The sequence below is a fragment of the Caretta caretta genome, chromosome 2 (assembly GCF_965140235.1).
Source record: "Caretta caretta isolate rCarCar2 chromosome 2, rCarCar1.hap1, whole genome shotgun sequence".
Lineage (NCBI taxonomy): Eukaryota > Metazoa > Chordata > Testudines > Cheloniidae > Caretta > Caretta caretta.
Genome location: NC_134207.1, coordinates 24,595,617 through 24,620,937, shown reverse-complemented (window position 1 = coordinate 24,620,937; position 25,321 = coordinate 24,595,617). Strand labels below are relative to the sequence as shown.

The 25,321-nt window shown below is 41.8% G+C and overlaps 1 protein-coding gene across 1 annotated transcript in view; it reads right to left on the bottom strand.

The window, feature by feature from the left end:
* SNTB1 (syntrophin beta 1) overlaps positions 1-25,321 on the bottom strand; it is a 176,891-nt gene that overhangs the window by 11,920 nt on the left and 139,650 nt on the right. Inside the window, exon 4 of the mRNA XM_048841573.2 lies at positions 10,910-11,049. Coding sequence (XP_048697530.1) covers positions 10,910-11,049 — 140 coding nt within the window. The remainder of the gene's footprint in view (positions 1-10,909; positions 11,050-25,321) is intronic.

The following is a 25,321-nucleotide window of genomic DNA, read 5'->3' as shown; positions in this document are numbered from 1 at the left end:
GCTTCAGAGATATGAGTGCTAATTCAGATAACATTATATAGAGAGAAACCTCTTCCTTCCAGTGGCAAAATGTATCCCTGATAAAAACCTAAAAATCTGCAGCCTACCTTCACAATAAATGATGTTAGATAACAAGGTAACAGGCTCCTATAAAACATCAACTAAGGGCAGACACCTAGTACCATCTTGTATATATTTTTCCTTCAACAACTAAAGCGCAAATAATTTCAAATGCACCAGCTAACTGTAACCTTGAACTTTTCTCTTATATTTGTAGAACATAAAGAAAAATTGAAGCTACCTTTACTCCAGGACAACCAGCTGATATTCAGAGTGGCAAAGAGTCATCTAGCCCAAAAGCTAAATTTCAGAAAAAGCTATTTTAAGATAAAATTGACATCCAAATATCTCTTTTCTCCTTGAGATTATCCATATTTTTAAGGGGTCTGTGTATGTGCAGGAAGTTAGAGAAGTAATTCAAGGACATTGCAACAGTTCAATTGCAATGATGAATGCAGGGAAACATTTTACTATTTAAGGGTTAAACAATAAATCTCGGAGAGACTGATAAACTGAAACCAGGAAGATTCTTATAAAACTGACACCTGAAGAAAACAGGAATATAAATGTGTCTTTTTTTTAATCTCACCATATGTTAATGATAAATGTTATACACAGAGACAATATATAACAAAAGGCCACTGCTCCAATACCTGCAATGTAAGATAATCCCTACATTTAAATATTAATTCCCAGCTAACGATTTATTTTGCACACCTTAAAAAAAGATTCCTTGTGCCTGACATCACAGAATGGTACTGTTTAATGAAGACAGTGTTTTATAAAATAAAAAGGAAGTGAAGCAACAGGACTTTGGCATTGGAGAATCAGATGCCTCCATTCTGAAACACTGCCCCTTAGAGAGTACTGTACACAAAAGCTCATCTGAATAGATAAAATCACAAAGGCAAAGACATTATGCCTAGAGCAGGGAGATTTTTGAAAGACATAATGGGCCAGATCCTCAGCTGGTATAAACAACAGAGGTAGGCCAATTTATACGAGCTGAGGATCTGGCCCACTCCTCCAGAAGTGCAATTTCTTTCCTGCCGGGATATAAAGTTTTCTAGGTTTGTCCATCTTTGACTTGATAGAAACTGTCCATGTATTTGTAGCTTCTGATCAATTTCCTTGATTTAAAAAAGACAAACCATGCGAAATTAAAGCAGGGCCAGGTTACTGTGTGCAGATCTGCCTCTGACCATGTGGCTGGGGAAATGTGCCTCTTCCACAGAGCTGTATGTGATCACAGTACCCCACTTCCATCCTGCAAGGCAGGCATGGCTTGAGGCATTAACTGCCACAGCCCCTTTCCGAGCTTTGGCACCCTCCCATCTTTTGTGGGAGATTCTGAGGACAGCTGATAGCACACCTCCCTGGCAGCCATGTGACTCGATGGAGGAAGAGGAAGAATCAGAGCTTGTGTGGAGGCCTCCTGAGTCCCCAGTTTGTTCTGCAGGGCTCTCACCCCCACTCCCAGTAGGACAATATGGTGAAAACTCTGCAAGGGCCATTGGGCCTTTGACTATCAGAGTGGAGGACTGGAGTCAGTACTCCTGGGTATACTCCTGGTTCTGCTTCTAACTTCCTTGGGGAAATGACAGCATGCATGGGTGACAAGATGGGTGAGACAATATCTTTTGTTGGACCAACTTCTGTTGGTGAGAGATAAGCTTTCGAGCTTATACAGAGCTCTTCACAACAACACTTCATACAGCATGTCTGGGCCTCAGTTCCCCAATACACACAATGGGTATAGTAATCACTTTCACACTGCCCCAGTGACAAGCCATTTTTAGTAAGGAGGTTTGAGAGCCATAGATAGAGGATGTTTTACAATATCAACCTGTTGTTATAAAACAGTAAGTCACAAAGTACAGACTTAACATTATTGCCCATGAGAAATTGTACACTAGGAAACTATTTCAAAGTCCTCTGTCACATCCTTTCTGCTGTGGACAGAGTTCATTAACTGCTCTGCTAAGTATTTCCCAGCACTTGTCACACACTATGCCACTCAATTTGGAAACCACATACTCCGAGATAGTAAGTGCCTAAAACTAGTTCACTTCTACAGGAAAATAGCATCACATGTTATCGATAACATCAGTAATACAGCAGGGCTAACATTACTGGTCCTACAATATGTTGACAGACACGAGCAGCATGTTGGACCTACCTAGTACCATAGTGTCACATCCAGTATGAACCATATTTATTCCCTACTTCCTTATCCACACCACTACCTTCTTACTTACTCTTACTTCTTACTTACTAGAACTTTAGCTACATTATTTAAAATTCTGCTCATCATGGATGGCATCAATTGTACATCCAGTTAGAGATCAGGCTTTTCAAAGTCCAGCAGTAAGACATGAACTAGACAGGTATTCAGCAGGGAGTTAATATTATGGGATATCATTACTTAGGTCTTTAAGTCTGAGACAAAGGACTCCCAAGTCTCCTTTTGGCCAATACTATTGCTGTTCATATGAAATATTGGCAACATCAGGCTACTGAAAAACCTGACAGCCATTAAAGAAAGCCAGCTAAACCAGTTCTTTTTGCGAAACCAAAGAGCATGTTATTTAGCTGCTCAAACTGGCTGATTGACGTAAAAATCAGTTCTTCATTTGAGGAGATATGCAAAACCACTTTGAGAGCTTGCCAACAGTCCTAATAACATTACGGAATGTCAGAATATTTACTAGCATGCACATCTTTCGCTATTCATATTAAAAAGAGGTCAGCTGATGGTTATTCAATGGTGGACACTACAAAGAACTCCAGAGATAGCCTGGAAGCTAGTCATTAGCATAACCTTCAACTTTCAGCCAGTGCAGTCACCTGAAGGTTACTCAACAGGACAGACTTTCCAAGATATAAGATCCACCCAGTGGTTCTCAACCAGGGGTCCAAGGCCCCCTGGGGGGCCATGAGCAGGTTTCAGGGGGTCCGCCAAGCAGGGCAGCATTAGACTCGCTGGGGCCCAGGGCAGAAAGCCAAAGCCTCACTGCATGGGGCTGAAGCCCAGAGCCCTGCCACCCGGGGCTTGAAGTTGAATCCTGAGCAATGTAGCTTTGGGGGGGGGGTCCTGTGGCGTGGGGCCTGGGCAACTGTCCTGCTTGCTACGCATTAATGCCGGCCCTGGCTTTTATATGCAGAAAAACAGTTATTGTGGCTCTGGTGAGCCGTGGAGTTTTTATGGCATGCTGGGGGGGGCCCCAAAAAGGAAAAGGTTGAGAACCCCTGAGATATAGTATATGTCTAAGAAGCACTGAGAGCTTCTAGAGCTTTTTCACCAGAACTCAGAGCAGCCGCCAGAGGGCATAAGAATGTTAGTAATTATAAACCAGTCTGCTCAGGAATAAGTTGATATAGGGTGTATTAGGAATAGACAGTTACTGTAAAATGCCCCTCTTTACATTCTGCAGAGAGCTGTAAACACAGATTAGTTTTTCAGTTTATCTGATTGCTCCCTCTTCTATTTGTATTCTGTCTACCTTCTCCATTTTTCAGTTCTTTACGTATGCACAGTAGCATGAGATGAGGAATACAAACCAAGGTGTTGGTGCTGGGTGGGACTCTGTGGTCTGCATTTTACTTTAATGATATGAAAAGAATCTCAGGCATTTGTTGCAGCACAGAAAAATCTTCACAAATGACAGTGAAATTCTCATTGACACCCTGGGGAGTATTTTCAAAGCAGGTATTCAACTGCTCAGCTTAGGTTTATGTCAGTAGGCATTGATTTAAGTTCTTCATCAAGTGCAGTCATCAAGCAGCTCAGTCTAGCAGAAAGCTTTGAAAAAACTAATCATGTAACATTACTTCTTTTCTCCACAGGACAATCCCCAGTTTGACTTCCCCCATGAGACCTGCTCTTGAACAGCTATGCCCTTTGGAAATCTGTCCCTCCCTGCTCACTCATCCTAGTTTTGTCCCTAATGTAACATCACTGGAAGACTCAAGACAAGATAATACTAAGCTTTCCGACCCTCCTAAAGGGAGAAAGCAATAAAAGTTTGAAAGAGCTCTCCACATTTTGGGTTGGTTGAAGGTTTTTCTAGTCATGTTGCAGAAATAGTGTTTGTGGAACTGGGGAGTACTCAAAACAGCTTGGCGCTCAGATAACAGTGTGGGGAACGTTAGAAATACCTAGATAAATTAAACATAACACACAGTAATTGTGATCATCAAATGTCTAAGCTGGGGCAGGGATAGCTCAGTGGTTTCAGCATTGGCCTGCTAAACCCAGGATTCTGAGTTCAATCCTTGAGGGGGTCATTTAGGGATCTGGGGCAAAAATTGGGGATTGGTCCTACTTCAAGCAGGAGGTAGAACTAGATCAGTGGTTCTCAAAGCCGGTCTGCCGCTTATTCAAGGAAAGCCCCTGGCACGCCAGACCAGTTTGTTTACCTGCCGCGTCCGCAGGTTCAGCCGATTGCGGCTCCCACTGGCCACGGTTCGCCGCTCCAGGGGCTTTCCCTGAACAAGCGGTGGACCAGCTTTGAGAACCACTGGACTAGATGACCTCCTGAGGTCCCTTCCAACCCTGATATTCTATGATTCTATGATTAATTAACAACAAAAGCTATTTGATGATTTGTGTTCCAAAGCATCAAGAATGTTTCCAGACAAACGCATTAACTACTAACCAAGTTAATACCATTTAGGACCCAAGATGTAGCTTTGCATTAGTTTTTTGGCATCATAATGTGTAGATGGTTAATATTAAATCAGAATCTGGGACTTAGCATTTTGTTCATGTCTACTATGATATGTAATGCAGTTTTATTGTAGGGTGGTTGTTTCTTTTAACTTCTACAGCACTTTACACACATTTAACATTGAATTTTTTAAGCTGCACACACTCCTGTGCTATGGGTAAGTATTGTTATCCCTGTTGGACAAATGAGAGCAAACTGAAACACACATATTATGGCAAAAATGTCTCAGACTCAGCACCAAAATGCAGGAGCCCTAACTCCCAATCTCCTCTTGTAGTCCCAGAGTACAATGCCTCCCAAGTGTATCATTTAAACTTATCTCTATTATATATAAGCCATATTCCACACAAAGCTGGAAGTACAGACTGATGTTGTTCTTTAGGACTTATATGGATGCCTAACATTTATATGTTGAAATATTGAAAAAAAAATCAAATGTTAAATAAGAAAAAAAAAAAAAAGACAGATCCATGTAAACCTACTGGTGGCAAACTGACAAGCAAACAAGGACAGGCTGCAATTCTGCTACTACAGTGCAGTAGAAATACTGTACCCCTTATCCTACCTCCAACTTCCTCTGCTCATTGCCTAAGGTAGATTGAACAGGACTCTGTACAATAGTATCTTCTACTGAACTTTTTCAGTGTTCAGCAGCATTTCAAATCTGCTTTAGCTTAGCAAAAACGTTTTCCCAAGGACTCATAAAAAAGCAGAAAGATGGGAACAGCCTAGATTACAACATGCTGTCTGCAAACTTTCCAGGTGAAAAGTTATAAATTGCATCAGTCAATTCACAGAAGGGTATTAGAGAATGTGCCAGTGGGCAGGCTAATCACTAACAAATGTCTGAAAGTAGTAGTCAACATCAGTAGTAAACTGCATGCTTTAAAAAAAAACACCAAGCCCCTTTCCCCCTCCCCCCCCGCACACACGCTGTATGGCAGATAATCAAATTAGGAGTCCCACTGGGCTTTGAACAAAATACAAAAGTAACAGGATGTTTAAAAAAAAGACACCACAGTCAGTAGTAGACAGGGTTAATTGGTTCAAAAATACATAGGACGTCCAAACTGTGAAAACCCGCCTACCCACAAACAGATCAGCAAAAATGTGTGCTTCCAGGCATAATATGCTCACATTCAGGGCTTCAGAAAGTGAAATCACATGGGTTCTGAAGGATTTTTTTTTGCCCAGTTTCACTGTGTCATTGCACAAGTGTCTAGGTGCATTGTGTCATTGATTTTTCCTGTCTTCATTTTCTTAAGCATTAGGAATAGGACACTACTGTAGGCAGGATACTGAAGATGATCTACAATGGTCTCACCAGGAACATCAGGCCCTGTATTCCTCTTTAAATACCCATTTGCACCTCCTTACTACCAGCTAAAGGTTTCTCATAAGCCTGGAAGCCGCTGCTTCTGTCATGAATAATGTAGCTGGAATCGATGTAACTTAGATCAATTTACTGTGGTGTCTACACCGCACTGGGTCGACAGGAAATGCTCTCTCATCGACTTACTTACTCCTCTCATTCTCGGTGGAGTACCAGAGTCGACAGGAGAGCGCTCTGCCATAGATTTAGGAGGTCTTCACTAGACCCACTAATTCCACCCCCGATGCATCAATCGCAGCAGCATGGGGATCCACGGTAAGTGTAGACATAGCCTATGTCCCAGCACAGTCACAGTCACTTTCATTTGTCCCTGACACACAGGCAATACTGTATCCATTGTAAATGGGGAGAGGGATAGAATTACAATGCACACACACACTTTAAAAGATCTGAGCTAACATTTTCCAAAGTGCCCAAGTGATTTAGGGCCCTAAATCCCATTTTCAATAGAGACTTAAGTGCATGTCTACACATACGGCAGTACGGCTGCTGTGCATCTGGTGAAGACGCTCTATGCCAACAGGACAGAGCTCTTCCATCGGCATAACAAAACCACCCCTGCAAGCGGTGGTAGCTATGTAGGCTGGAGAAGCTGTACACACTAGCGCTTATGTTGGTGTAACTTATGTGATGTACGTTATACCGACATAGGCTGTAGTGTAGACGTAGCCAGAGGCATCCAGGCTACCTCTCCCATTAAAATAAGTGGGATTTAGGTGCCTAAATACTTTGAAGATCTGGGCCCTTGGAGCCTATGGGTTTGTCTACTTTAACTGCAGCAAAGTGGGGTGGGAATCTAACCCGCACCAGCCGTCTCTGGTCTGCGTGCATCCTGCTAATGTCCTTTAATGGCTCTTTACAGTAGCCTGATTTAGTCTTCTTTGAAATGGCACTAGCTCAAAGTGAGTTAATGAACTGTTAACATGTGTCAGAGTGCACAGAAACCGTTAACCACAGCAGACTAGGGCGGGGTAGATTCACACCCCAACTTGCTGCAGTCTAATAGTACAGGTTAACAAGCCCTAAGTCTCAATGAAAGTGTATGGAACCAAAGCTCCTATGTGCCTACGTCAATACTGAAAATGGGACTTCGGTTCATTTGAAATTTTTACCCAGTCCGAGTTCTTTAAAACATTATTCCAAGTGCACTTATTGTCCAAGCATTTAGGGCAGGGGTTCTCAAACTGGGGGGTCAGAACCCCTCAGGGGATCGCGAGCTTATTACATGGGGGGGGGGTCACGAGCTGTCAGCTTTCAGCCCAAGCCCCGCTTTGCCTCCAGCATTTATAGTGGTGTTCAATATATAAAAAAGTGTTTTTAATTTAAAAAGGGGGTCACACTCAGAGGCTTGCTGTGCGGAAGTGGTCACCAGTACAAAAGTTTGAGAACCACTGATTTAGGGTCCAATCCAACTCCCCACTTAAATCAGTAGAAAGATTCCCATTGACTTCACTGGGGGATGGATGTGGCCACTGAAGAGCTTTAGTTTGTTTGTTTTGGGGCCAAAGAGGGTGCAAAAAAGGCCAGCTTCTCCCTCAAAAGCCTGAAGGTTAGAAGAAAAATAAGAGATGCGTGGGGAAGTACTAAAGAAATATGGCAAATACTATCTTGCCATTTAATCTGTCTTTAGGGGTGAAATCAGTGTTGTGTGCGAGGTACTGAATTGAGAGTCCAAGAGACTAATGTGTTTCTTTTATTCCCTCTGCAGGCATGGCATGGGCAGCAGCAGCGAATGTGTCCCTTCACTGTCCTGCCAACACGCCTCCAGGCGCCTGTGGTTAATCTTACTCCCTAGCTAGGTGGACTGTTCTGGCTGCCCTTCTTGATTTATCTGAACAATGCGGTCTGTGTAGCTCAAAGCACATAACATCGCAAAGCAGCAACACTTATACAACCGTGTCTCCGGTCTCTGCTCCCAGGGCAAGGATTTCGCACTCTGTGTATCCTGCACAACACGCTACTGTAACACCTACATGTTGGTACAATATGTATCCCCCAGACAAAGAACAGAGAGAGAGAGAGACTCTCTATCCAGTATGTGTCTTGTATTGCTTGAGTTTTTTAAAACCCCATCTGCAGTACAAGTCATTATTAGTGTTATTTCATTTAATGCAAGCTCCTTTATCCCTCATTGTGTATGTTTTCAGAAAGTTCTATCAAGGAACATGGGTACAGATTAATTTCTTCTCCCGCCCCCATTTAAAGCTTCCTCGGGTTAGCATTTGCCCATTCCAGGACTCATCCCCCACTGGGTCACAACATTCTGCCACCTCCTCAGCACAGAAAGATGTTGCAATGGGACGAGATGATCCATCATCCTGGCATGGGCCCAGCTACCCTGATACAATGTTACAGCCTCAGGATGCACTACCAGTCGCGGAGTATACACGGTATCAGAGTCTGGTGATGGAATGTCAGCACGTCCCGCAGTTCTGACACACCCTTCTGCTGCAACATCCTACCTAGCTTTAAATAGGGATTCTTGAACGTGAGCTGTTGTCCTCTTATTGGATTTGCTGGAGGCACACAATAAGCTTGTCAGTATGTTGTAAAGCACAGTGTGGTCACCTTACTTTACAACAACACTGGGTGAACAGGAATGAATAAGTTACTTCTCTTTGACTATGTTTGAAAGTTCCCAAGGGTCTAGATACTTTGGGGTGAAATAACTTCTAGTATCCTTGGCCTTTTGATTAAATTTTGATTTATTTTTCAGTGAATTATTCAACAACAAAATCTTAGATCGTTAGGCAACAAAACTCAGTTGAGTAAAGCAAACGAGTGAGAGCTAAAAGGAACTAGTGAACTTGCCGTGAGTGATACCACTTGTGGCTACTTGGCACCAGTCCCACTGAATGGAATGGCACTGGGAAATAATCTGACTTGGAGTCAGACCAGGGAAATGAGAACAGCAACTCCTTCTCAAGCCCTGAGACTGTTCTAGCAGACAAATACGATTAGAATTAGCATCAAAAGCCATAGATGACTCTCAGTGTAAGGAACAAATGTGGGCAGATCTTTCCATAGCGCAGGATCCCGCACACATGCTCGTAAATAAAAATGAAGTCAGTGTGTCTGACAGCTGTATGTCTGACGGTGTCAACTCAGGATTTAATTGCACTATACTGACCCAAGCCAGTATTTCTCTCTGGGGTCTACTGGGAGTCAGATCCATGAGAGAAGCAGGAAGTCCATAACACAGTTGGAAAATACTTTAACTGGACTCTGTAGGAAAAACATGAGGGTATGATGCGTGCACTTCCTGTGCTCTACATGTTTGCTTGGCAATGATTTCGCATATGATGCCTATGAGTGAAAATATTTTTGGGGCGGTACTGCACTTTAGTTTTTGTCTAAAGTAAATATACTGTAGATCATTACAAGGACACTAGTTTGTTTAAGAAATATGCTGTAGTCTTTGCTTTTCTGTTGCGTTTCTTTCTCCACGTTATGGACACAGACACACAGAGGATGGTAAGGAGACCACACGCCTCTCCAGGTCTAAGCGTCAGTTTCTCCAGGCAAAACAGACCTACTCACATTATTTTGGATCTGTCAGGTGGGTTATTTGATTCATTATTAAAAAGAATGGAAAATGGTACTACAGCATTATTTTCAAAGCATTTTCACTCACACAGGTGAGTCTGGGAACATTTCAATACCTTCCAATGGATTATCTTGATGTACATACTCCTGGGACAAAAAATTTGTGATTTTGGGTGACTCAGTAATTGGGGATCCAACTTGACACATATCAAATGGGCCTGATTTTCAGAGGGCAGATGCTCAGCAGTTTCAGAAAATCAGGTCCTGTTAAATTGCATCACATTGGGCACCCAAAATCACTAGTCACTATTGAAAAGTCTTGCCCAGTTTGTCTATCTCAATAATGGCCACATAAAAGCATTTTGTTAAATCAATATTTAAGCATGGAGTCCAACCAGTGTTATTCATTTGTTTGACTTGATTAGTTATGGGGAGCATTCTGGCACTCCAACACACTCCACCAGTTAAAGCATTTCAGTACCTACCCATCTCTTTTGGACAGAGCTTGGGTATTACTAGAGATGGGCAGGTATGGTATCTGGTGTTGAAATACTATGGTGATGGGAACCCTAGACATACCTTAGATAGAAAGATAGATAGATTAGATTATGAGAACAAAGAGTTCACTGAATTAGGAAAAGCTGTAAATAAGCCACTTAGAACAGAAACGCTAACAATGCTGAAAGTAAAACATTCCAAAAATGTGCATGACTCCTGGTGATAGGTGAGCTTCCAAAAAGCTCAGCTGTAGAAACACTACTGGGTGTCATGGTTCCAACCCTGATAGTAGTAATGTACTACATTGACTTCCTGGTAGGTTTAGCATGGATAAGCATTCAGAAGCGCAGATGCTTATTTCAAGCCCTTGGGTCTGCAAATTTGATTGGAAATCTCATGGAAACAGGCTCTGCCATGAGATTTCCAGAATTTCTGTTTCAATTCTTGGCTCACAGTATAGCAGAAATAATCTTTCTTGTGATATTTTGGCATTTCCAGTCTTGGACAGAATTTGGAAGTGGGGGAGAGAAGGACACATAAACTGAGTATTTCAAGACCTTAACAAAAAGTTTGGTTCTAAAAACATGACATTTTATGTGTGATTTCGTGAGTATCTCTTTTCTTACCAGGTTTACCCACTCCAAATAACGACTGAAGTGCCTGCAATAAAATATAAAACTACCTGGTGGCTAGCAGAGGGTAAGTATGTAGAGGGCTGAACCAAGCTTCTTTCATTCGTGGCATGCTGTCATATATTAAAAGGTCCTTCTCCGTCAGTACAACCAGTGCTGGCTTCCAGTGCTTCTCATTCTCTCCTGGCACCTGGAAAAGAACATAGTTTCAATGAAATAATGAGTGAGGAAGAGAAGGGGGACAGGCTAGCAGCCTGCAACTACAGAGACTGTCAATGTGAGCAAGCAGGATTTGGACTGAAAAAATTAATGAAGAAACAAGTTTTACTACTACAGGTCTCTGGAACGATTCTGCCTCCTGAATAATATTCTAAATTTATGACTAGAAGCAGCAAAAATGGATTAAAGCACAAGCAGATTGATGAACATCTGTCATTGTCATTAGTACTAAAACTTCCAAACCTGCTGTATCCTTTGCTCACTATGGGCTGTTACATATGTGAAATAAGCAGGAGAAAACTGAGACAGAGCCAGCTCTGTTATTTATATTTGATCTTTAAGAACCTATGAGGTCCGTTGTCCTTGAATAAGCAACGAGAATCAATGCAAAGCATACACCCAGGCCGCTACCCAGAAACAACTCTAAAATAGTGACATGGGGTGGTGGGGGAGAGGGAAAACCTGATGATCTCTCTCTAATTTCTATGATTAATGATTCTTGGTATGATCCTGCACTCAACTTACCACTGGGCTGAAATCCTGGCTCTATTGAAATCAATAGCAAAAAAGTCCATTGACTTCGATGGAGCTAGAATTTCATCTCTGGTGTTGTACTTACTATCATGCACTCATTGTAGTAGTAGGTTACTTCTCAGGTTATACTCCTGGGAGAATTCTGTGCCGCTGGAATGGGTTACCTAGGGAGGCTGCAGAATCAGCATCATTGGAGGTTTTTAAGAACAGGTTAGACAAACACCTGTCATGGATGGTCTAGGTTTACTTCATCCTGCTTCAGTGCAGGGGTCAGGACTAGATGACCTCTTAAAGGTCCCTTCAAACCCTACATGTCTATCATTCTTCCTGAAACAACATGAACAAAAACATGTTTTGGTTTTACATTGAGAAAAAAATCTCTCAAAAACAGTGAATTTGATTTCATGTTTTGTTCAAATTGGACAAAAAGAGTGACTATTACTAAGGCTGCGAGTTTGTCATGGAAGTCACGGATTCTGTGGTTTTCCATGACCTCAGTCACTTCTGCAGTGGCCGGTGCACCTGGCCTGGGAGCAGATCAGGCAGCCCCTGCACCAGTCGCACCAGCTGCTGCTGGGGCAGTCTTGGGCCACTAGCCACGCCTCTGCCTAGGAGCTGAGCGAGGGGGATGTCACCACTCCCGGGGAGGTGCGGAGCCACTGGGGGTCCTGGGCTGCCCGCTGCTGCCCACCCCCCACCCTCCCAGCAGTAGGAGGGGTCCTGGCCCACGCGCTCCAGGCCACTGCTCTCCCACCCACCCCCCCTGCCCCCAGCAACTGCAGTGTTCCCACCTGAGCACCTGCAGTGCCCCTGGGCCACGCTTCCTCCCAGGATTTGGTCTGGGGTGTATAGTAGAAGTCATGGACAGGTCACAGACCGTGAACTTTTGTTTACTGCCCGTGACCTGTCCATGACTTTTACTAAAAATACCTGTGACTAAAACAAAGCCTTAACTATTACCCACCCCAAAGTGGCAGTAAATTCACCTCCTTCTTCCTCCAACTTTCCATTTAATAATTTTCCTCTTTTCTGCTGCCAACAGCATGGACAGTTATGGCATAGCTACCTGTTACCACCTACCCAAACACACACCTACGTGAACATAGATTCTACATGAAAATATTTTTAAAATAATTCACTTTGGAGAAGAACAGTTCATCATTTTGTGTGTTGCAATTTTAGAGGCAATTCTCTTCAAAACACAGCTACATGTCTTAAAAGATCTCCCCCTGAAATTCACAGCCTGTAATGTAGGGTCATGTACGTGTACTTCTCCTTGGTGGTGTCTGATCTGATGTTGGTAATTGTTGTCCCTTGTGGTTCCCACTCCCCCCCAAAAAGCACCTAAAAAGAAAAAATATTAGTATTGCTATAGAACTTCTCCTTTAGTCCAAGTGGTAGTGATCTGTGATTCTGGAGCACGTTTTGCATTTTACTTCAGCAGCCGATGCGTTCTGTGTCCCCTGAGGACTGTTCTCTCTCTATTTGTGCAGTCCTGGCTTCAAAACATTTTCACAATCATCAGTTTAAACAAACAGAATCAGAACCAGATATGGGCTTGAACCAGAACATTGATCCGAACTGCCTCCAAGTGAGAGGAAGTTCGGATGCAGTTCTAAAGTTTGTATACGATGGATATGAATTGAAACATCAGAAACCAAAACCACTTGAATGGTAGAAAAATCTGAAACCAAATTTTGAAACTTGGGAACATCTCTGTAGCTTGATTAAAGAACCATGTACTAGGTTACATAATTAAATCTACTAGGGTTAAAATATGGGGCCTGAGTCTCATTCCCATTATTATTATTTGTATTACCATAGTGCATAGGACTTGTAGTCATGGACCAGTATCCCACTGTGCCAGGTACTGTACAAACACATGGGCTGTAACAATGGAGAGGACATGGAACGAGCAGCTGTGTTCGTGTCCTCACAGCATGGGAAGGGGAATCAGATTCAGAACCAAGTTTAAACCTGAGTATCTTTATAGACTAAACAGGACCCAATTAAACATCCTCAAGTTTTAGGGAAGTTCAAGTCATAGAATCATAGACTTTAAGGTCAGAAGAGACCATTATGATCGTCTAGTCTGACCTCCTGCACAACGCAGGCCACAGAATCTCACCCACCCACTCCTGTAACAAACCCCTGACCTATGTCTGAGTTACTGAAGTCCTCAAATCATGGTTTAAAGATTTCAAGGTGCAGAGAATCCTCCAGCAAGTGACCCATGCCCCACGCTGCAGAGGAAGGTGGAAAACCCCCAGGGCCTCTGCTAATCTGCCCTGGAGGAAAATTCCTTCCCGACCCCAAATATGGCGATCAGCTCAACCCTGAGCATGTGGGCAAGACTCACCAGCCAGACACCCAGGAAAGAATTTGCTGTAGTAACTCAGATCCCACCCCATCTAACATATCATCATAGGCCATTGGGCATACTTACAGCTAATAGTCAAAGATCAATTAATTGCCAAAATTAGGCTATCCCATCATACCATCCCCTCCATAAACTTATCAAGCTTAGTCTTGAAGCCAGATGTCTTTTGCCCCCACTGCTTCCCTTGGAAGGCTGTTCCAGAACTTCACTCCTCTGATGGTTAGAAACCTTTGTCTAATTTCAAGTCTAAACTTCCTGATAGCCAGTTTATATCCATTTGTTCTTGTGTCCCCATTGGTACTGAGCTTAAATAAGTCTTCTCCCTCCATGGTATTTATCCCTCTGATATATTTATAGATAGCAATCATATCTCCTCTCAGCCTTCTTTTGGTTAGGCTAAACAAGCCAAGCTCTTTGAGTCTCCTTTCATAAGACAGGTTTTCTAAGTCTACTTCTAAGATGGCTCCAAACCAGAACACCAGGCCCCAAATCTCTCGAACTCTGCATAAGTTTGCATTTCAAACTCAAGTGTTGCTTAGACCCACTCTAAAATACCAGAGGTATTTCCCATGTGAATTAAGTCTTTCAATAATCACACTCCTTTGTAAGTAGGTAGATGGTTTCTCCATGGTTATTAATGCCTCTGTTTTAATTACAAGGAAAAAAACAGCCTAAACCGAATAAAGGTTCATCAGTTTGTTTTGATGAACATCCATATATTTATTTACAATTTTTCTTGCTGCAACATCTCATTTTCATGTGGTTCCCAGGGGAGAGCAGCCACACAATTAATCCATCAAACAGTCAAGCAAGCAGACAAAACCCAAAGTATTAATAGACAAGTGCTAATCACAAATATGCCAGTCACCAAAAACATATCAAGCAACTAACAACACAGATACCACAGTTATCAAGGAAAAATTAAGGGGGAACCTTAATTCTGTCATTTCCTAACTTCTGAGTGCTGGACTTTGCATGGGAGTGTTCCTTAAATGTATCAGAGGGGTAGCCGTGTTAGTTTGTATCCACAAAAACAATGTGGAGTCTGGTGGCACCTTAAAAACTAGAAGATTTATTTGGGAAAAAGCAGTGGGTTTTTTTACCCATGAAAGCTTATGCTCAAATAAATCTATTAGTCTTTAAGGTGCCACCGGACTCCTCGTTGTTTCCTTAAATGCAGTTTTTTTAAATTTTCTAGGTTTAAAAAAAGAAAACTAGAAAATATAAATTCCATCATGTGGTCATCAGCAGTTTGAAGGTAGGTCCTTCAGATCCATAGCACAGATTGCTACTACTTGAGTTAAAGGAGTAACCAAGAGCAGTAACAGTCTGTTATTTTTTGTATGGACCAGCCACTAGAGCAGGACATGATACACTTGACAGCAATGAAATGTTGGGAGTAAGGATTCCTGGCTGGGAATGGGTCTTGTGGTTAGAAACAATACAGTCACACACACAGATCTGGCACATTCATTCTAACAGGCAATTTGGCTATGGAGGAGATGTGGCTCGACCACAATGGAGAAACGTTTGTATTCTCCCAGCTCTGCCCAAAGTGAATTTGTGCAGCCTCTCACCTACCCAATCAGTAAAATGGGGGATTATACTTGCCAGGCCTCTGAGTTGAAGCCTTGATCATTAAGAAGGATAGTGAAGTGCACGTAAGTATTTAAGACCTGAGTCTAGAACTTGTAGTCTCTTCCTGCCTCCCAGCTCAGCACTTCTCTCCATACACCAAAGTGGTAGCTTCTGATGCTTTTCTCTTCCTGGAGCTCAAGTTCTGTGGGGCCAGGAAGCATGTTAAGTGAGGATGGAATCTTCAGAGATTTTAGCAGCAAGCTTCTGAAAAGCTATCAATATTTGCAAATGGCAACTTTTAGCCAAATTTGGATGGATTTTTATGGGGTTAGCAAAAGATGCTTTCTAATTCCAAAGTGACCCTTGCCCCCACCTTGCCAAATGTCAAATTTCTGCTCCAAACCATGGAAGTGCTAGAATTCCTAAAAAACAAAAGAACGTTGGGAAACATTTTTAATATTGACAAAGTCACCTATTCTCTCCTAGCCTTACTCCTGGAAATGGCTGAGTTGTTTTTACTGCAATTTAAAAACACAAAGAACAGGACAAGCATGGAAAATTTCAGCTCAAATGGTTAAAGTTTGGCAAAGTTGGGGCTTAAAATGGTAAGTGATCCGCAACTTTAACTGCAGGCTTTGCTACCAAGTCCATCTACAATTATTATTTGTTAGATATTAATATGTAAACACCAAAGAACAATTAAAGCTAAAAAAAAGAAATTGACTTCTTGAGTTGGCAAAATAATAGGCAGCAATATAGTGAGTTGTAGTGTACTGTCTCCATTTTACAGATGATGAAACGGAGACACGGAAAGGTTATGCAACTTGCCCGTGGTCACATAGGAAGCCAATGACAGAGACGGGAATAGCACCAATGTCTCCTGACTCTCAGTCCCCATTGAACCAGCTGGTCTGAAAATGGGAAAAGGGAGAAAAAAAGAATAAGCTGTACAAATGTTGTCAGTTTTTGCAAATTTCTTTCCCTTCATCAAAATACTGACAAACTATTTCACTGAGAAAAAATCAAACCTTTAAAAATTTCAACCAGCTCTATTGCCTCATTGGTGCAGAATGCTGGCATGTTTGCTGATATGTTCCTATACTATTCAAATTACTTTCAGTCGAAAAAGGTTAACTCGAAGTTGTTCCAATGAAAGATACTGCCTCACTCACCTTTCTTTCTAATATGCTGGAACCAACACGGCTAGAACAACACTGCAAACAATATTATGACAATTTATATGTGCATATACTGATGCATGTTTTTGTTATTACTATTGTTAGGTATTGTACTTTGTACAGTCCAGCCTCCCCTAAACTATAGGACGTAATAATGATTCTGCCTGTAAACAGAGAACAGGATGTGGAGTTTTCCCAGGGGAGTGACCTCCAAAACCAGAAACATGTGGATAGGACTTTGGGCCGGCTTGGTCCAGGTTAATTTCCCATATCCAATTGCTCAAAATGTGCCCTTCAGCCCGGTGTTGTCTGTTAGCTTCGTAAACAATGTGTTCAAACTTACTGTAAATATCTGACGTGTCTTAAAGATAGCATTAAAGACGCTTCCAAGTATAAATTTCAGTATTATTTTAGATATGTAAAGTGATGTTTTGTGATAATATTTTGGGTGCTGGTTTTTAGTCAGTGGCCTTTTAAAAATTCAGGCACTCACAATGTAATCCCTTCACTCCCATTACTATTAACAAGCATCATATTCACATATCATCCGAAGTGCCGTTATTCATCTTTCAGACATGTAAAATCACCATCCGATCAAGCACTTCAGCCGGAGACCTTCTTCAAAGCCAAAACATTGGATTAGTTTAAAGCTGAATGTATCCAGATAAAAGCTATATAAATACTTTTCAAATTACATTTGGGTTCAGAAATCTTCATCCCATGTCAGTAATATGGAGTGCAACTCTTACAAACCAGTTAACATGGTTGCCTTCTGCATGTGGCTATTAAAGTAGCACCCAAAAGCAAATTAGTACCTAGTTGCTCATCCCAAAGCCGCCTAGCCAAATTCAACACTTGCATAAGCAGCTAGAATTCCACTGAAGTCAATGGAGTTGCACCTGTTTGTACCTGTAGTAAATATGAATTTACTGAAATTAGAAAGAATCTGAGGTGGTCTACCAAGTAAAGGGTCTTTGACCACTCTAGACAATCTGCACCATTTATAGGTTTAATGTACAAGCAAACTTGAAAAAGAAGAGAATACTCTAACAAGAAGAAATGCCCAGAACAAGTATTCTTTGTGCTGTTAGCAACCCAGTTATTGACCTACCTCATCCAGCAGTGTAGTTAAAATCCTGGTTTTACAGAGACTGCCTGTAAACGCTTTTCAGTTTTGTCTTTACAAAACTAGGTAACAATACTGTGGTACGTGGAGCACTTTTTAATTTTCCTGTGTTTAGTACAGGGAATTCCTCGGCCCAGGACTGGAACACAGGAAATCTGTGTTCAAATCTCACTCTGCCACAAACTTCCTGGGTAAACTTGCGTAATCCCTTTGTGCCTCATTTCCTCATCTGTAAAACAGGGATAACACGATTTCTTCCCCCCCACACACACACACCTTTTCTTTGGCATGTCAATTTAGACTGTAAACTCTTCGGGGCAGGGACTGTCACTTACTCTGTGTGTATACACTGCCTAGTACAATGGCTCCCTGATCTCACTTGGGGCCCCTAGGTGCTGCTGTTTTACAAATAATGTTGCATTTAGTTACGGCAGCTGAAATATTTCTAAGGATAACCACTGTGCATTGTCAACAATCTACAGCCCATCCATGATTACAGTGTCATCGAGTTAGCATTCTGTCTTCACCTGGGGGAGGCACTTGGAGAGGAAATGTGAGGTGGACATGGCAGAAAACCCGTGTTTAAATTTAGAGAGCATCCTATTAATTTATCGAGAATAACACATGAAAATAAAATGGATTTAGGATATAGCAGAACAAGTTTGAGCCTTCCCTACCCTTAGATGCATTTGCAATGGCTGGCCACAATATCAGTTCTTCTACCACCTTGAGCAGCAGGACATCGCCTGGCCAGCACCATTGCCAGTGCTAGTCTCCTCAGAGAGGTACAGAGGCATGGGCCACCCGCCATCACCTCACATCATCTAGCAGAATTGGCTCCATGCTGCAAGAAGAGCAAGTGCCTGCTATTGTGATGCCTCCACATCATCCCTCCCCTTTTTGAGGGCTGTGGCTTAATGCCATGCCTTAGCCCTAAGGACCTGACCCTGAAACACTTAAGCACATGTGCAATTTTATTGATATTAATAGTCCAATTGTCTTCCCAAAGGCTACTCACATGCATAGGCACCATTCTTTGCAAGATCAGGGCCTAAAAGTGCAATCCCTCTGATACACGACAAACATAAACCCATACATATTTCAAAGGAAAGCAGGGTCTTTTTTCCCCCAGCTTGGAAAAAAAAACCTCCCTTGAAAGACATCCCAGTTTTATGACACCTTTCATATTTTTACTTATATACTTTGAGCCTTAGAGTCAGCTGGTATAAATGGATGTAGCTCCACTGAGTTCTAGGGCTGACCCATTTATTCCAGCTGAGGACCTGGCCCCTGATTCTTTCATCTGCCTTAGGTTTCTTTTTTATACGTTTTTATTTTAAACTTCAGTTCTTTGTCCATTTCAGACTTTCAGGAATGGATGAAAGACTACTTTCAATTTGTGAGTCCCACAGATAATTAAATTAGAGTCCTTGGTTTATTTTGGAGAGCGAGTTTATAGAGCTGTAGCTCACGAAAGCTCATGCTCAAATAAATTGGTTAGTCTCTAAGGTGCCACAAGAACTCCTTTTCTTTTTTTATATTTTCATTAACTCAAAAGAGCCATTTCAATGACATTCCCTGTTTAGTAAACAAATTATCTATTACTAGCAGACTTCATTTCAGGAAGTATCCAAATATGACCTTTAAGAAAACTGCTCTGTTATGGTGGTTTATGCTTCAAAAAAAGTGGTTTAAAAACCTCAGATATTGTGGTGTTGCATTATCAGGAACGCAAAGTACAACAACAACAAAAGAACCTTTGAAAACTTCATCCTTACTAGGTTCCCCACCCTTTAAATGCTCTTCTGTGTTAAACAAAAAATAAATAGCTTTGACACATGCTGGGGTATGTTTGCCTGTGTATTTCTCCCCTTTGTCTTTGATGAATTGGGTATGTCCACATTCATAGTACATTTGATTCACTTACAGAAAGCTGCTTGTTAATTTCTGAAAACAATGACTCTGCCTGAACAGTATTTCACTGGCCGAAGCAAAACAGTCTCAACACAAAAATATACCAAGTAAGGTTGATGATGCCAAATGATGTTCGTATTCGTAGGTGCTCATTTGATTCAAGGTAATTTTCAGTGCAAGGGTGGGTGGAACATACAGCCACAGGCAAGGGATGTCAACACCTCCCACGCAACATGAAGATGCAGTGTGTTTTACTTCTGAACTTTGCAGTTTTAAACAGGAAATAATATGAAGATTGATTAAAGAGAAAACGTGTCTATTTTCACTCTTCTTTCTCTCTCTGATCCAATGAACAACATAATAAAGGCTTGCACCTTTATCAGATTTGGATTTTAGTCACCGTACACAAAATTTCCCAAAGGACATAATATTTCATCCTGCAACTATCTAACAATAACAAGTAGGGCTGTCAATTAGTTAATTCATGCGGTTAACTAAAAAAATTAATTGCGATTAATCACCGTTTTAATTACACTGTTAAACAATAGAATACCAATTGAAGTGTATTAAATATTTTGGATATTTTTCTACCTTTTCATATACACCTCTACCCCGCTATAACGTGACCCGATATAACACAAATTCAGATATAACGCAGTAAAGAAGCGCTCCAGGGGGGGCGGGGTTGCGCGCTCCGGTGGGTCAAAGCAAGTTCAATATAACATGGTTTCACCTATAACGTGGAAAGATTTTTTGGCTCCCGAGGACAGCGTTATATCGGGGTAGAGGTGTATATTGTATTCTGTGTTGTAATTGAAATCAAAATGTATATTATTTTTATTACAAATATTTGCACTGCAAAAATTATAAAAAAAACAGTATTTTTAAATTCACCTCATACAAGTACTGTAGTGAAATCTCTTTGTCGTGAAAGTGCAATTTACAAATGTAGATTTTTTTTGTTACAAAACTGCACTCAAAAACAAAACAATATAAAACTTGAGAGCCTACAAGTCCACTCAGTCCTACTTCTTGTTCAGCTAATTGCTAAGACAAACAAGTTTGTTTCCATTTACAGGAGATAATGCTGCCTGCTTCTTATTTACAATGTCCAAGAAAACATCCAAAAATTTTTAAATAAATGGTATTCTATTATTGTTTAACAGTGCAATTAATCACATGATTAATCACAATTAATTTTTTATCGCATGATTAATCGTGATTAATTTTTTAATCACTTGACAGCCCTAGATCAAATATGTTGAAATTAAATGTTTTGACTGTTCTGAATAATAATTTTTTGAACTTTCCATCTCACAAAAAATATTGACATTAACAAATTTTGGTGTATTGTGATTTTCCATGGGGCAGAAATTCTAATATTTGAACAGGTCTAGGAATTTAACACAAAACAGGAACTGATGATGGATCTTCACACATATGCCGTCCTTCTCTTCAAGCAATCTTTCCTCTGTTCCAGTGAGTCACACAATAAATATTGCACTCTGGATTTTATTGTCAAAAAGTGATGTAAAGAAAAGATGATTACATATGCTCAGCTGTGGTGCTGAGAGTGTGAACTGTGAGATGAAGACAGCAGGGATGGGCATCTATGCAAATGTTCCAGGTGTCACAAATATCAGCAGTGTTTGCACCCAGGCAGATACCTCAGATTTGGTTCCTTATAAGTGGGCCTGGAGTATGTGCAGGGCTGGAGCACAGGAAAAGTGGTAGGAAGCAACGGTTGTTGCCACAGTGACTATAGATGGGACCGGGTATCATAGGTGGCGAGTTATATGGGCCCATGGTGCCTGTGCTCCATCAGTATTTAGGAATGTGGGCCTGGCTCTACCAATGTTTGGACTTAGGAGGACACAGAGTCCAGGGCAGCCTGGCAGGCTAGCGGGGGGCCTGGTGCCAGCAGCAGCGAGCGACCCAGACCCAGCCTGCCCCGCTCTGCCCTGCAGGCTCCCGGCTTCACTCAGGGGAGGGGGCGGAAGCCAGAAAGAGGCGAAGCGGAGGCTTGGCGGAATGGGTAGAATGGGGATGAGGAGGGGCCGGAGCAGGGGCGGAAAAGGGGTGGGAAGAAGCGGGGGGGACATTTGCCATCCACAAGAGCTATTACCTCTACTGCCGCTGTTCCTCAAACCTGGGGCTGGCTGTGGATTAGTTCCGCTCTCAGTTCAATTTACAGCAGGATGCTTAAATCAGTGGTGCAAAAACTTTTCCAGTCACGCCCCCCTTACCATTCACAGGATTTGTCGCCCCCCTCCCCGCCATTACTTGTAATTTGAAACTCGGGGTTTTTTGGCATTACTTGTAATCTGAAACTGTTTTTTATGCCGGAAGGTGGAGGGGAAACACAGATATGAGACTATTCATTCGGATTAGTGTTAGTGCATCTGACTCACTCAAGAGGTCCTGAGCTCTCAACTATTATTATACATATTGCCGGTTTATGTCTTTTACTATACATTATTAATCATTAAAATTCATGAGAATCAAAATTAATTTTAAAGGGATAGTAGGTGTGCTATGGTTATGAAACTTACTAAATCGTTGAAAATAAGCCAGGCTGTCCTTTTATTTATATGTTTGTTTTTAAAATGGGTGAAAGGCTGACGTTTCTTCACACCTGCCCAGAGAACTTCTTGCAACCCCCATCACCACCACCACTACCACCTCCGAGGGAGTGCACGCCCAGTTTACACACCACTGGTCTAAATTGCCCCTGGCTGCCCATGCCGCCTCAGGGGACCATTTCAGCAGCTGGAGAGGTGTTCCAGCCACAACCCCTATCCTAGTGGCCAGGAAAGGGGTAGTGCAGAGCTGCTATGTGGCCAGCCCTATGCAACTCAGGGATTCCTACTACGCTAAGGAAATCATCAGGAGCACCAATAAGCTGGCTTTATAGTCCCTTTGTGCCAGCCAGAGCAGCATAAAGAGGCTGTAGCTGGGCGGAGACTCTTTAATGTACAATAAGGAAGTCTCTGATGCTTTCTGGTTAACAAGATCTCTTTCTTTAACGCAGCTTTTCCAAGCCACAAGACTAATAATATCTGAAGTTTAAAAGTGGTAAGATTACAAGGTTCTGTAAATAGTTATAGTCCAACCTCAAACTAATGCCCCGCTGTGCTGGATATCTTCTGCAGGGCATGCTGGAGTGCTTCTGCTTTGCATTCTCTCTCTTCCTTAGAAATTGGGGGGAAAAGAAAACCCCAACCATCAACAGCAGTGGCAGAGGGGAGTGGCCTGACTATTAAAGTACAAAAGAAGAGACAAAGGGTGAGAAAGGGGCTCACTCACAAAGGCCAGACGAAGACCAGCCAACCCTGGAAACAGAAGGCTGATCCAGAGACAGTGAAAAGGCCAGTTGTATTTTAACTCTGACCTTCAAGGCCAGTGTGTCTGTGAACAATTCTGTGCTGGCAGGGGGCACGAACTGCAGTACTGTTTACATTTCTAATATAATATATTCACTCATTAACATCAGGCTTGTTCAGGCTAGCAAAATTTGCACTCAATCTGTTACACTGGTGCAACCTTCTAAGGCACATTCAGAGCTCTGGTGCAAGACCAGGGTCTATCACACCAGTGGAAGCCCTTTCTCACAGTTGTGCAATACATCACCAGTGTAGCTACATTGGTGCAAAAGAATCCCAGTATAAACAGGGCCTTACAGTATGTCTACACTGCAGCTGAAGCTGCGACTGCAGCTCACAGAGGCTGCTGCATCTTCACTGCTATTTTTAATCAGACTAGTTAGATTAAAGCTACCGTTAACTGTGCCTACCCAAGCTCCAATCACATCTCCGACTGATGTAGACCTACTCTCAGAGCTGCTTAGCTGCATAGTCCATCATCATCTACATTCCACTCTGTCATCTCCCCTCCTCAACTTCAACCACCTCTCTTCCCAAAAATTCCAACACACAGAGCTGGGGTATCTCCACCCTCATCTTGCACATCGGGGCCCTTGACCATGTTTATCCATTGCATGTTCATGGGTTTTGATGATTACTACAGGGTTGGGATGGGTTTTGTAAATGACATCGTATAGAGTTCTGTATGGACGTTTCATCTGTGTAAGTGAGCAAGTTATGGTATCAGATTGCACATGATGCCTGCAAGATATGGTTTTCTGCAATGTTTAGGAAAACTCACGTGAATAGGTGACATATTGTTAGGAATTATTGTAAATTTGCTATTCATTTTTATGGAGCTATTAGAGAATTAAAATCTGCACTGGTATACTGCTTTTATGGCACATTTAAGGCTGAATGTTGGTTACTCATCAGAAAGCTAGATTCATTTAGGCTCCATCTCTCTCCCCCAGTCCCACCATACCCTACACTATTTAGTCTATCTCCTTGGATCACCAGGTGTATGTGCAGGGTACAGCTCGTAAATCCAGGAATGCACTCCAGCATACTAAACGCTATCCTCTGAAGTTTTATTTTGCCAAATTTGGAGACTTAAATGCAATCACAAAATGTGAAACAAGGGGATTTGAGATCTGCTTTAACTGCAAATCTCAATGCAATTTGGACCTAAGGAGTTGTTTCCTAAACCTGCAGAATTACAGCAATTGATATAGCTCATGCTGTGCTTTTTATTCAACCACAGATCTCAAAGTGCCTTTGAAAGAAAGGCAAGTATCATTAGCCCCATTTTACAGATAGAGATACCAAGGCATATAGAAGTCCACATAGCAAGTCAGTGACAAGCGAGCAAGAGAACTCAAATTTCCTGACTTCCAGTCCAGTGGCTTATTACTTGCACCACATTGCCCCAGTAGTGCTCAAAATCTGCTAGTTCTATCTAGGCATAATTACAGGAAGGCAGAGTGTCTTCTCCTGAAGCACTTACAAATTGACCCAGTTTAACTTTTTTTTACCTAGAATTAGTATGGTGCTGTGACATACGTTTATAGTGTAAAAGCAAAGAGCCAAATATCCCTCAGGAAAACCTGCTTTTCTTTACAGTGAGAATGGCCAAACTGTCTCCAGTAATAAGTGAAAGTTTCATTCCAAGTATGACATTTTTCACAAAGCCATAACTGATAATTTTTTTAAAGAGAAATTTCTTTGTGTAAAAGAAAAGCCATATTTGGGCACACGGCATACATTTAGTTAATCTATCAATTTTAAGGGGTTTTATTGCCACCCATCACTGCAGTATCTGAGCACCTTCCATGTACAATAATATCAATTGTGAAGTCCCTAGTGGACTTTATGTAGTCTGCCACTTCTGCCTTTTTGAAGTCAATACTCTTCTTGGGGTAGGGTTTTCTTTATGTTTTTTTTTTGTTTTTTGTTTTAGATTGTATTAATGTATGTGTTTTTTTGTTTAGGTTGATTTGTTTGGTGGTAATTTTTTTTTCTTAAGGTAGGTTGAGAATTTGGGGTAGAAAGAATTGTGCATGTTGTGAGTATCATGCCTATGGTAGAAAGGTCTTTCAGAAGAGGAAGATTTTGCAGCATTTCCCAAAGATGGTCAGACTCTGGATTTGTCTTCTGAAAGTTCATTCCAT